General features: G+C 39.0%; 1 protein-coding gene across 1 annotated transcript in view; it reads right to left on the bottom strand.

The window, feature by feature from the left end:
* Positions 1 to 1,020: 1,020 nt before the first annotated feature.
* spega (striated muscle enriched protein kinase a) overlaps positions 1,021 to 11,741 on the bottom strand; it is a 100,979-nt gene continuing 90,258 nt past the window's right edge. The window contains exons 38-43 of the mRNA XM_014020703.1: positions 9,692 to 10,262; positions 7,543 to 7,782; positions 7,223 to 7,446; positions 7,031 to 7,106; positions 2,315 to 2,464; positions 1,021 to 2,223 (exon numbers count right to left, since the gene is read on the bottom strand). Of these exons, the coding sequence (XP_013876157.1) occupies positions 1,986 to 2,223; positions 2,315 to 2,464; positions 7,031 to 7,106; positions 7,223 to 7,446; positions 7,543 to 7,782; positions 9,692 to 10,262 (1,499 nt within the window). The 3' untranslated portion in view covers positions 1,021 to 1,985. The remainder of the gene's footprint in view (positions 2,224 to 2,314; positions 2,465 to 7,030; positions 7,107 to 7,222; positions 7,447 to 7,542; positions 7,783 to 9,691; positions 10,263 to 11,741) is intronic.

Here is an 11,741-nt window from a genome sequence, read left to right as displayed (position 1 = left end):
TATTCCAGATTTTTCTTGGTCTGCCACTTCGATCCTTGACTTGAACTGTGCCTGTGGTCCTCCATTTTCTCACAATGTTTCTCACAGTGGAGACTGAAAGCTGAAATCTCTGAGATAGCTTTCTGTATCCTTCCCCTAAACCATGACGGTGAACAATCTTTGTTTTCAGCTAGTTTGAAACTTGTTTTCAGACTCCCATGCTGTGACTCTTCAGAGAAGATACAAAGAGGAGAAAAACCTACAATTGCCCCCCTTAAATACCCTTTCTCATAARTGGAGTCACCTGTGTATGGAGGTCAAGGGTCACTGAAATTACCAAACCAAATTTAAGTTCCAATAATTAGTTCTAAAGGTTTTGAAATCAATAAAATGACAACAGTGCCCAAATTAATGCACCTGTCTAATTTTGTTTAAACTATTATTGCACACTTTCTGTAAATCATATAAACTTCATTTCACTTCTCAAATATCACTGTTTGTCCCCTATATGATATAGTTAAAAAAAAATTTATTCAAACAATCAATGATTTTGTAAAGGTAAATCAGGAAAATTAACAAGGGTGCCCAAACCTTCGCACCCCACTGTATATGGTGTTAGATCCCAAGCTAATGTATACAAGACAGTAGCTCCAGAGCTACTTTACTAAGCATCACAATTGGTAATTCAAACCCATATATTATGCAGAACAAAAAAACAAAATATAAATTCGTCACACATAAGGTTTTTTAGCATTGACTCTTGTAACCTATCATCATCCCCAAAATGCATTGTGTCAATAAGAAAATGGTGATGTGCTGTGAAAAAATGTAAAAATAAACAAACAATTTTTGAGTAATTAGATGTTGTCATGTGTTACAATTGACTTTGAGTAGAATAAATAACATATTAAAGCCAACATGTGCAAGTAGTCTTAGATCTCCTAACAGTGATATGAACTTTCTGTCACTACGTGTTCAAACACTATCAAAAGTCTTTTACAGGATTTAAGGCAAAACTAGAAATCACCACTTACAAAACAGTTTACTATTCCCAAATTTATCAATCCTTTATTATATACTAGCTGATGAAAACATTATTCATCATTTTCCACATTGAAACACCGCAAAGTGGTACATTTACAAATCATCAACTGTTCAAAATCATACAAAAGGAACACTGTTACAGTACATTCTAATTTTACAAGGACTCCATGTCTCTGTTTATGTCTTGGCATCTGGATGTCGTGATCAATTTTTGACTTTTGAAACAATTTTATGATCTGAGGCACTGACCGGGACGCGTAACACTGACAAACTATGGTTATAAAGCAGCACGTTAGAGAAAAATCTACATTACAAACTGCTTTTAGTTATATACATTTGCAGCCAGATCTGAGAATTGATCACAGAACAAGACAAAAAGAATTTGACTTAACATCAACCACAAACACTTGTTTTTTTTTTTCTTTTCTTTCTTTGCCCTACCGCTCATTTCGAAAAGTGAATCCAAAATGCTCACGCACACACATGCAAATAAATTAACATGGAAAAAAAAAAGAAGGTAAACATGTTTCTGAAGAGAACTTTTGTAACAAAATTTTAAAGTGTGACTAAAACGCAAAAAAACTAAAACTAAAACTTTTTGAATCGTCGAAACTGCGAGAGAAGTAATTAATGTTCCGGTCCGATCGTGCAGCAAACAAATAGTATTTAAATCAAACACAAAAATGTGCATTTTCAGAACAACGTGATGAAGACTGTGCAATCAGGAGCGAATGAAACTACCTCCCGTGTCCTTTCGCTGGTTTTAAAGCAAACTTGGAAACACACAACTGTCTGTATTTTGAATCCAAACGATCCCAAAATAACATCATGAAATCCAGCGTTATGCTTCCAGCGGTGCTGTAAGCTGACATCTGTCACCCAGAGCTGCTTCACAGAAGAGCAGTTGTTTGTGTTTGATTTTAGATTAGGATCTAAAAAGTCCTAGCTTTTTCGCCGCCGTCTCACTTCGGGGTGGGAACATGCGGCGCCGTGGCAGGTGACGGGGATCGCGGCGAGCCCTGGTAGGTGCGCAGCAGCACCTTGTGCTTGGTGGCGCTCTCTGCGCGGTGGCTCTGCTGCTCCACCAGGAGCTCCTTGAGTCGGCTGGAGCTGAAGGTGAGGGTCTGCCTCCTGAGCTTCATCAGGTAGGAGTCCTGCAGCCAGGCGTGCGTGAAGCAATCACGCGTGGTGGGACGGGCCCTGAAAAACCAAAACCAGACAGGTTCAAAATCCAGCCTTCGTTATTTAATTTATTTTTAATCAGCTTAATGTTAGCCACGTTAGCGGTCACCATGGATAGCTGCTCAACATCTTCTTGAGAAAGGCTGAGGCACTTTGGGAAACATTTGGGTAAAGTTTTGTTGGGTCGAACGTGGCCATCAGAATTTTGGACTCTACTTTTTGAGGGTTTTTATCTTCAAACGGTAGTCGACCGCTAAGCCTGGAAGAAGACACAAACAAACATAGTTTGAGTTTCATTCCAAATGTAAAAACACAAAACACAACACAACATTTAGGGGAGACTGGGGCTTGTTGTCACACAGGTAAGTTGTCACATTGCAATTATCTTCTCCACCAGAGGGCGCAACTAAAAAATGGAATACTAGTTTTCTTCCTTCACATGATCAGGTGTTTTGTCCTATAGCAGAAGAGACTAGCACATTGTAAGGTGAGATGAGCACCAGTTAACCTTTTTGCACAACCCAAAGTCAAAAAAAAAAATCAACTCAAATATTTCAAAATAAGCTTCTTTTGGATAAAAATCCTAACAGTGATACTTGTGGACTTGTTGGAGGAGATATTAAGGCATCCTGTCATACCTCAGTCATTGTTCAGTTTTAAGCTAACTTTGAGCTAGAGGTCAAATTAGCAAACAAGGTAGTTTGGTTCAACTTGTCTCAGTCATTTTGGGGTAAGTTGTCACATTTGACAACTTACCCCAAATTGACAAGTTTCAAAAAGGATTAAAATTAACATAAAGAATCTGCTTATTACTTATAGTAATAACTTTTAGTTGTCATAATGATATTTTTACTTTATTTTTACAGAAAAGGGGTAGTTTAAAGGAGAGCAGAAAGCAATAAGACATTTTCAGGAATTACAAACGGCAAACAGAACACTGCAGTGCAGCAACTGACGTGCTGCTGAGGGCAGTCAGGCAAGTGACCCTAGCTAATAAATCAAACAGGAGGACCCAGGACTGACCCAGATACTCCAGGCCAAAGCACCAACCAAGCTATTCAGTCTCTAGCAAGCCAGCATCACCTTAACCAACACATTAACTCCAGAGGATTTTAGTAGGGATGCACCGATATGAAAATTTCAGCAGATATCGATATCCGATATAATTATTGGTGTCATGGCCGATAACCGATATTTAACGATATTACACAAACACACAAATTATATTATACATATCCGCAAAAACACACTTGGGTGTTTTTTGATACTGTAAATAAATGACCAGATCTCTGACATGGCTCCCTACTTCAGTTATTCCTAGTTATGCAGCGTCATTATCACTATCATGATCAAACAGATGCTGCTCAACCAACCGTCTCCCCTCCCAAAACAGAAACACAAAGATAAAAAGTGGGAAATCAATATCAGACATTATTATCGGCCCCGTTTTACATATCGGACCGATACCAATATTCTAAAAGATGACCAATACCGGCTGATACCGATATCATTACTGATATATCGTGCATCCCTAGATATTAGGCCTTATTCAAAAGCTGGTCCAAGAAAAGAAGTTAACCAGAAGAGAAAAAAAACAGAGAAACTGCTATTCTCACTTTTCTGTGCCTGACTTCAACTCTCAAGTTCACTTTTGAGTAAAAAACAGAACAACAATAATTTTGTCCTCGGTTTATTAGTTGCAAAATCCAGCGTGACATCTTACCCCATATAGTGAGACAACTTTCCCTATGGTGGGGCAAAATGTCCCATGTTCACTCTCTCTATTTGATTGCTCATAACTCTGCACTGATGTAAGATATGAAAATTACACAAATGCAAAATATATACCCAGGACTTTGGTCTTTCATCTGATACACATTTCTTTTTTACATGATGTTTTGCTTCCAAGAAATATATAAAAGTGTAAAAAGAGTGACAACCAGCCCCGGTCTCCCCTATCTCCTGTTCCTGCTCCAGAGTTTTGCCTCAAATGGAGGAATTTACAGGTTTTCTTGGTTGCTTTGACCTGCTAAACTGGGATCCACTCAGTTTTATCATCACCCAACAGTGCAGAAGTCAACTCTTGCAAAAACCATTTCTCATTGGATTGACACCTTTTCTTCTCAAGCTTCAGAGATCAATCATGGCTCAAGTTTCAGAAGAAATTTGGAATATCTTGGAATCAATCAAATTTGCATCAAACCCTTTCGGATTCTGGATCCAGAACAATTTGACACAGCCTGAATAGAAAGATAACAAATGGGATGAAAGCAATGTAGTAGTAGGTTACAAAGACAAGCACTGGTGCACCGAGTGTTGTATTTTGGTGCCCATTTTGTTACAATTGATCAGACAAGCTCAGACAATTGGTTGCAAGTTGTGTTATTTGGAGGCAATATTTTGCCTTTGTTTCATATTTTGAATGTTTTGGCTTGGTTATTCTTCTTCAAACAAAATGTGGCACTGTTTAGGCCTGTGTGTTCACTGTTTTGAAGATGTGGAGTTTGAGTTGACTGCTGCATCAAAGCAACCAAGTGAAGAAATTTATTGGGGTTTGCTTAGATACTGATTTTAATTACACTACATATGGTATATTCTTTTTATTAGGAGAACGGTAATTTCTTTTATGATGTGACATTTTGCTTGAATTTATAATTTTATGTAGATCCATGCCTGAACACAGATTCAATGCATGACTGAACCATTGGTCTTCATTAAATCAGAATATTTTGTGAGGACATGGCTTGAGCAGTGTTAAGGAGCCATCCTGATGACGCAATAAATCAGGCGGAGTCATGTCTTGAAGATCCTGTTATAGTGAAATGACTTCTGGAAACCGAGGCCTGAACGCAGACTAAGAATAAACTGCCTTCAGCCAGAACGCTCTGTGTGTGGTGTTGTATGAAACCTTTTCTATTCAGTATCCATGTATTGGTGCATTTTCTGTTTGGTTCAAGCACATAAAGTGGTAAACAATCACGCTTAATTTTCTTTCACAAGAAAAACCATAAGAATCGTCCTTGCTCACGAGTGATGGTAGGATGGAGCGGGAGATGGATCAACAGATTGGGCCTCGTCCTCAGTAAAAGGTGTTGCTTCGGTCGGTGGAGGTAAAGAAAGAGTCGAGTCAAAAGTCGATACTCTCAATTTGCTTGTCTGTCTACATTACAACCCTCACCTATGGTCATGAGGTTTGGATCAAGAAATCGATCTCCATGATACAAGCAGCCGAAATAAGCTTCCTCCATATGGTGAATAACGTAGGCTATGTTCACATTGCAGGCTCAATGCTCAATTCCGACTTTTTTTGCTCAAATTTTGGCGCGGCCGTTCACATAAATGTGACTTTCATCAGACTCCAGCATGAACTCTCCTCAGTATTGGTGCAGTTCACATGTGCAGAAGTATGGAGGACCAAAACTGACAAAATCAAAAATAAAATCAGAATTATATAAATGGCCCACTTATTAAATACACCTAAAAATGCACCAAGAGAACTTCACCTCATGTTTTTCCAACTTCAGTTATCCATTTTACCACATAATTTAAATCAGACTGTTTTTAAAAATGTTTTTTCCATCTTACTTGTAAATGCATTTGCATCTCCTAACTTTTTATCAAAATTTTTTGTAGCTCTTTGTGTGTAGTTTTTTACATTTCTTTGTCTCCTGTTTTTACTTAACTCTAAGCATTTCTGCCCCATTATGCAAATAACGTGGGCTGCCTTTCTTGTGTCAGCTCGTCTAGTTATTAGTTATCAACGGGAAGCTGCAGATAAACTTCCTCTCAAATAAGGTGCATTCTCCTGAAACAGCCAGCAGCATTCGCATCAGATAAGTATCCAATTTATTACCACGGAGTTGAAAAAATAATTGATTTGTCACATTCAAACTGTCAGGAAATAATTGGATTTGGGTCACATTTGCCTGCCTTAGAGATAGGGTGAGGAGTTCTGTCATTATCAGGGGGAGCTCAGAGTAGAGCCGCTGCTCCTCCGCATCAAAAAGAGTCAGTCGAGGTGGTTCAGGCATCATATTAGGATGCCTTCTGGACCCCTTTCTTTAGAGGCATTCAGGGCATGTATCACTGGTAGGAGGCTCTGGGGAAGACCCAGGACTCGCTGGAGGGATTATGTACCTTCTCTGGCCTGGGAACATCTCAGGGTTCCCCAATACAAGCTATAAAGTATAGCTGAGAGGAGGGATGTCTGGGTTTTTCCTACTGGACCTGTTGCCTCCACGACCCACCTATGGATAAGCAGTAGCAGATGAAGTTGGAGATCCCCTACCTCTTTGAAAAATTGACAATCTTTTTATTGCCTTTGTTTGTGTTGAACCAGAAGATGGATCTTAGTGAAACTTTCAGCAAATAATCACTGGATTCACGACTACAACTGAGTGAACTTCATGATGCTCGCTGCAGCTAATTAATCTTAGAAAATGCAAAAAATGGCTATACCTCAGTCATTCTTACAGACACTGAGCTAAAATTTGGTGTGGTAGTAGCTGAGAGTCACCTCAACCACAAACCCTGAGCCCCAACTGATCATGCAACAACTTTAAAACCTAGACACCTAATTTGGTGGGTGTCATGCATTCCTTTAAGGAATCTAATAGGAATCCTGTACAGCAGAAGTCTGGACCAGGGATGAATTTTATAAAAACAAATTACATTGTTTTTAGTGTCAGTAGAGAGAAGTAAGCACTTAGTTTAGAAAATCAGAGAAGAAGGAATCATCAAAATGTCTTCATGTAACACTAATCCACATAAAACAAATGTAATTTAAAGGGTAAACGCCGTTAAAAATCCCTACAGTAAAACTTACATGATGTAGGTGACAACTCCAACAGTCCAAATATCAGCAGGAGGCCCAACAACTTCACCTTTTATCATCTCAGGAGCTTGTCAAGAAACATTTTAAGAGGATTACCGTGTTGTTTTTGTTTCATTAGGGGAAAAAAATCAAATTGTAGAAACAAATCCAAACATTGGAATAATATTTGGAATCAACTCTCACCCATGTACTCCAGTGTCCCCGCTTCAGAGTTCTGAGGTTTCAGGTTGAGGGGGTTGAAGATCTGAGCACTGCCGAAGTCCACAATCTTCACAGCATTGAGGTTGGTCACCAGGATGTTGTCGGACTTCAAGTCTAAGTGGAGGACTCGGTGGTTGTGGAGGTATTCCACAGCCTGAAGGATCTGCACCAGGTAGCCCGCTACGTCGTCCTCAGAGTACCGAAACCTGAAGTAGGTTCAAAAAAAAAAAAGAGAAGAAGAATCATGTCAGTTTCTTGGAGTCAAAGCGTCTCAGCGTCAGGTGAAAGATCCTCCATCCTACCTGTCCGTGAGGCTGTAGAGCAGCTCTTTGCCGGTACAGTACTCGGCCACCAGAACCAGGTAGCGCGGAGTGACGTAGGCCTCATGCAGGGACATGATCATTTCGTTATGAAGGGACTTCAGGACCTCGTACTCCTTTAGCACATCCTGCTTCGTCTCCGGACTGTAGGGAATGATTTTTGCCATGAAGATTTTGCCCGTTGCGTTTTCACGGCACTCACGAATCACTCCAAATCGGCCCCTGAAGAAAGAAGATGAAACAGGTTCTTTAAATTAAAACAGAAGAGTAGAAACATCAAATAACAACCAGGGTTGCAAAGAAAATGTCTCATTATCTAGGACTTCTCCTTTTATGTTGCTGTAATCCTTTTCTTAATTCATCTGGACAACTCTTATAAAAATGTTTTCATTGTATGCACATGAGAAAAACGACAAAGTGCAAAACAAAATATATACTGTATATATATTCAAATGTCTAAATTTACAGTCTGTACAGAAAATGTTACATTTCGTTTATTTTAATTCCATCTGACCCCTGCATGTCGGTGTATGGAGATAAATTAGTCTCAAAAAGATTTGAGCGCCTTTACATTGACATTACAGGATTCCAAAAATTACAATTTTGTGGGCTGTACAGCTGAAATAACCTAAAATGAGTATGTTGAAAATTTTTCAGAATAAATATATATATTACCATAAAAATACATTTTCCTGGTAGTTTTTTCACAAAAGGAATAGCCATTCATTTATTAAGGATACCCTCCCACTACTTTTGCATCATGGCTCATGAGCACAGACTCTCCAACTGTGAACAGCTGCAGGTTTCACAGGTTCTCGTTTCAGCCATGTTTTGTAGCTGGTGTTTTTGAGCCAGTGATCATTAAATGGTAACTGCTTGGCAGGCTGTTTTCTCTTGCTCAACCGAGATGTGCGTGACTAACAAGACAGTTACATGCTCAATGTAGGTCTACTTCATAGCAGAGGACGCTGCCAGTCAAGTGGCTCGTATTTCGATCAGGTGAGCTCTACTGCTAACACTGGTATTACGAAAAGGAGCAAACCCACTCTGAGCGACAGTTTTCTGAGATTTCAACAAAGGCAAAATGAACGCTCTCTATAATGTGCATGCATTAAAATATCAAACTGAGGTTTTTAATCAGACTTTTAGAGTGCTTTTTATTACAAAACTGTGCATGTCAAGCACTGTCAAGGACCATGCAGAAATCAAGCCCTTTTGAAACCTTGAAAACACATTGAAATTCAGGCATTTTCAAGGATTCATCCAGTAAAGAGATGTGGTAAGGCTCAGATGTCCCAGCTTTTCACCAGCCCTGAAAACAGCCTTACCCGTGGGAATCTGAAGTGATAAGAAAGTCTCAAAATCACATTCGCACGCATATGCTGATTCACACGCTTGTGCAAGTTTTGTTGTGTGTGCTCCAATGCTGTTGCGCACCCTCAAAATATTTTGGGACCAATTTATCTCCGTACACGTGTCCATATGTCCAGGCAACATAGTTTATATTTTCCCCAAAACTGTATTTAAAATCCATGTCAAGGGTCAACTATGAATGTTTTAAATTCCAGGTTTATAACTGTCATTAAATACATTAAATTGTTACAGATATTTTTCATATTTGACCAGATTTTTGCAACCCTAATAACTACCAGCAGAAAGGCATGTGATAAAGTTTTTGCTTGTGTCTCTATGTTTGTAAGTCTGAGTTTTAGCAGAAAGTCCCGTGAACCAGTGGATGGATTTTATTAAAACTTTCAGAAAATAATAACTTGATGGTACGTCTTTGAGAACTCATGTAACGTTTGGAGCCAACCCAATTCTAGATGTGGCCACAGCCAATCAAATGTGAAAAAAACAACAACTATGTCTTGGTAAGTTTTATAGATACTGAGCTAAAGTTTGGTGTAGTCGCAGTAGCTAAATGTCATCCTCAATACATACTTTAGTCTAGTTATTAGATTTTGTGATATTGAATGTGAGAATGTTATTCTCAAGGTTTGACCAAAACAGCTATAAGTATAAAACTATACAGTTAAAATGTTTGTCACATAATGCAGTGGTGATACATCTTTCTTCAAGGAGTGTTAGGCCTTTAATTCATTTGTGATTTCTGGCAATGATGGTGTCTTACCTGGCTTTCTCATCCAGGAACGTGTATGGTTTCTGTGGAACCCCCTGACGTAGAGCAGTGGAGGGTGTGGTTCGTCCCGATGGTGTTCCTCTGGTAGGGGTACTCGGTCCCTCTCCGATGGGGCTCAGACTGGAGGTCTGGAGCACTTGCGGGGAGAAAGACACAGGAGTAGGAGCCACACGAGCAGTGGCAGCAGTCGTGGGAATGTAGGTGGGCACCGAGGCCACGGCAGGTTTCATCGGGGTGGAGGGCGGGGTTACAAGAGGTGATGGTTTCTGGGTCATTGGGGTCACCACGTTCACTGGACTCTGGGTTTTGGGAAGGGCAAAGGATGGAGAGGTTTTTATCGTGGGAGACAAAGGAAGTGGGGTGCTTAGTTTTTGACTGTCTTCAGTAGCTGATGATGGAAGGGGTTCAAAAGATGGAGAGGAGGTGGTGACCGCAGAGGAGGTGAGGGTGGAGGCTGTTCTGTTGTCCTTGTCCTGGACTGGTCTGAGTTGAGGGACCAACTCTGGCTCCAGAGGGGCTGCGACTGTTTTTACTACAGCAACTGCAGGTGAACCTCCTTCAGCTGTTGGACAAACACATACTGTATATCATTAGCCTCATAGCATACAGTCTATGCCTAAGGCATTTGTGACCAAATATGTCTTGGGCAAATACAGGTCCTNATATGCTAATTTTTTGAGAAGGACCTGTATGCTATGAGGCTAACGAAATGTTTAACATTTGGATTATTAGTTGAACATTCTTTCAAGTTTTATTAGTTTCTCTCTAAAGCTCTTATTATTTCATGTTACCATCTGGTCTTATTGTTTATAGTTAAATGTCTTTATTTATTATATATGTTTGCATGAACAGATAAGAAAACAAAAGAACACCTGAGATCAGACAAGACCTCTAAATTTGCAAAATTTGATGGATCCAGAAAAACTAATAGACAGGATCTGTAGTCGTTTTGTCTACAACTGTAATTTTTTGGAGTTATTTTGCATATGTTTTTGTCCTTTGTTGTTATTTGTATCTATTCATGATTATTTATTCTGTTTATTTTGGTCAGTTTGTAATTTTCTGTGCAAAGTAGTTTTGTCTTTTTTGCTTTCAAGTGTTTATGTGTCCATAGCTATGAGCAATCGAGTCCTTTTGTAGTTTCTTTGGGGTCATTTTGGATCTCTTTATTGTTTATTCATTAAGTTTAGGCACATTATATCAGTTTTATTAATCTGGTACTTTTGCTTGTATTTAATTAACTTTTATGCAAATGTTTGCATGTCTGTCATTTGTTTGGATAAAATGTTGGCAGTTTTTTAGTTGCATACATTTCTAACGTATGTATCTGATTTTGTCACATTCAACAACTTTGTCAATGTACTTTTGTTTTGTTTATTTTTAGCAAAATATATCATAAACCATTAGATGAATTTTAATTAAACTCTCAAAAAGTAATAATCGAATGTATATTTACAACTCAAACTTTTGGAGTTAATTCGATTCAAGATGACCACCACAGCTAACGGTCCTTAGTAAACACGTATGGCTGTAACTTGTTCAAATTTATATTTATTGAGCTGAAATATGGTGTGACGGTAGGTGAGTCATCTGCAAAACAAGCTGAGCAGACAGCTAACATGAAATCTTTGTTTAAAACTCAGGCATGCATGGCGGTGGGCCCTAATGTACTCATAGGTGTTTTTTGTTTGACAGGTGGGCTTGCTCAGTTGTTTTTTGGCCTTATGTGTTTGTTGGGGTTTCCTACCAATCGGTTATGTTATTGTTTATTTATTTATTTTTAAATTTTAGACACTTTTGAGGAGTTTCCTACCAATCTGTTATGATTTTTTTTTTCATTTTTTTGCCACAATGAGGTGTTTCTTACCAATCAGTTTTTTTTTTCAGTTTTAGCTGCTTTTGAGGGGTTTACACTCACAGGCCACTTTATTAGGTACACCTGTCCAACTGTTCGTTAACACTTAATTTCTAATCAGCCAATCACATGGCGGCAACTCAGTGCATTTAGGCATGTAGACATGGTCAAGACAATCTCCTGCAG

Source organism: Austrofundulus limnaeus, unplaced genomic scaffold (genome assembly GCF_001266775.1).
Source record: "Austrofundulus limnaeus strain Quisiro unplaced genomic scaffold, Austrofundulus_limnaeus-1.0 Scaffold264, whole genome shotgun sequence".
Classification (NCBI taxonomy): domain Eukaryota; kingdom Metazoa; phylum Chordata; class Actinopteri; order Cyprinodontiformes; family Rivulidae; genus Austrofundulus; species Austrofundulus limnaeus.
This window is presented reverse-complemented; position numbering and strand designations above follow the sequence as displayed.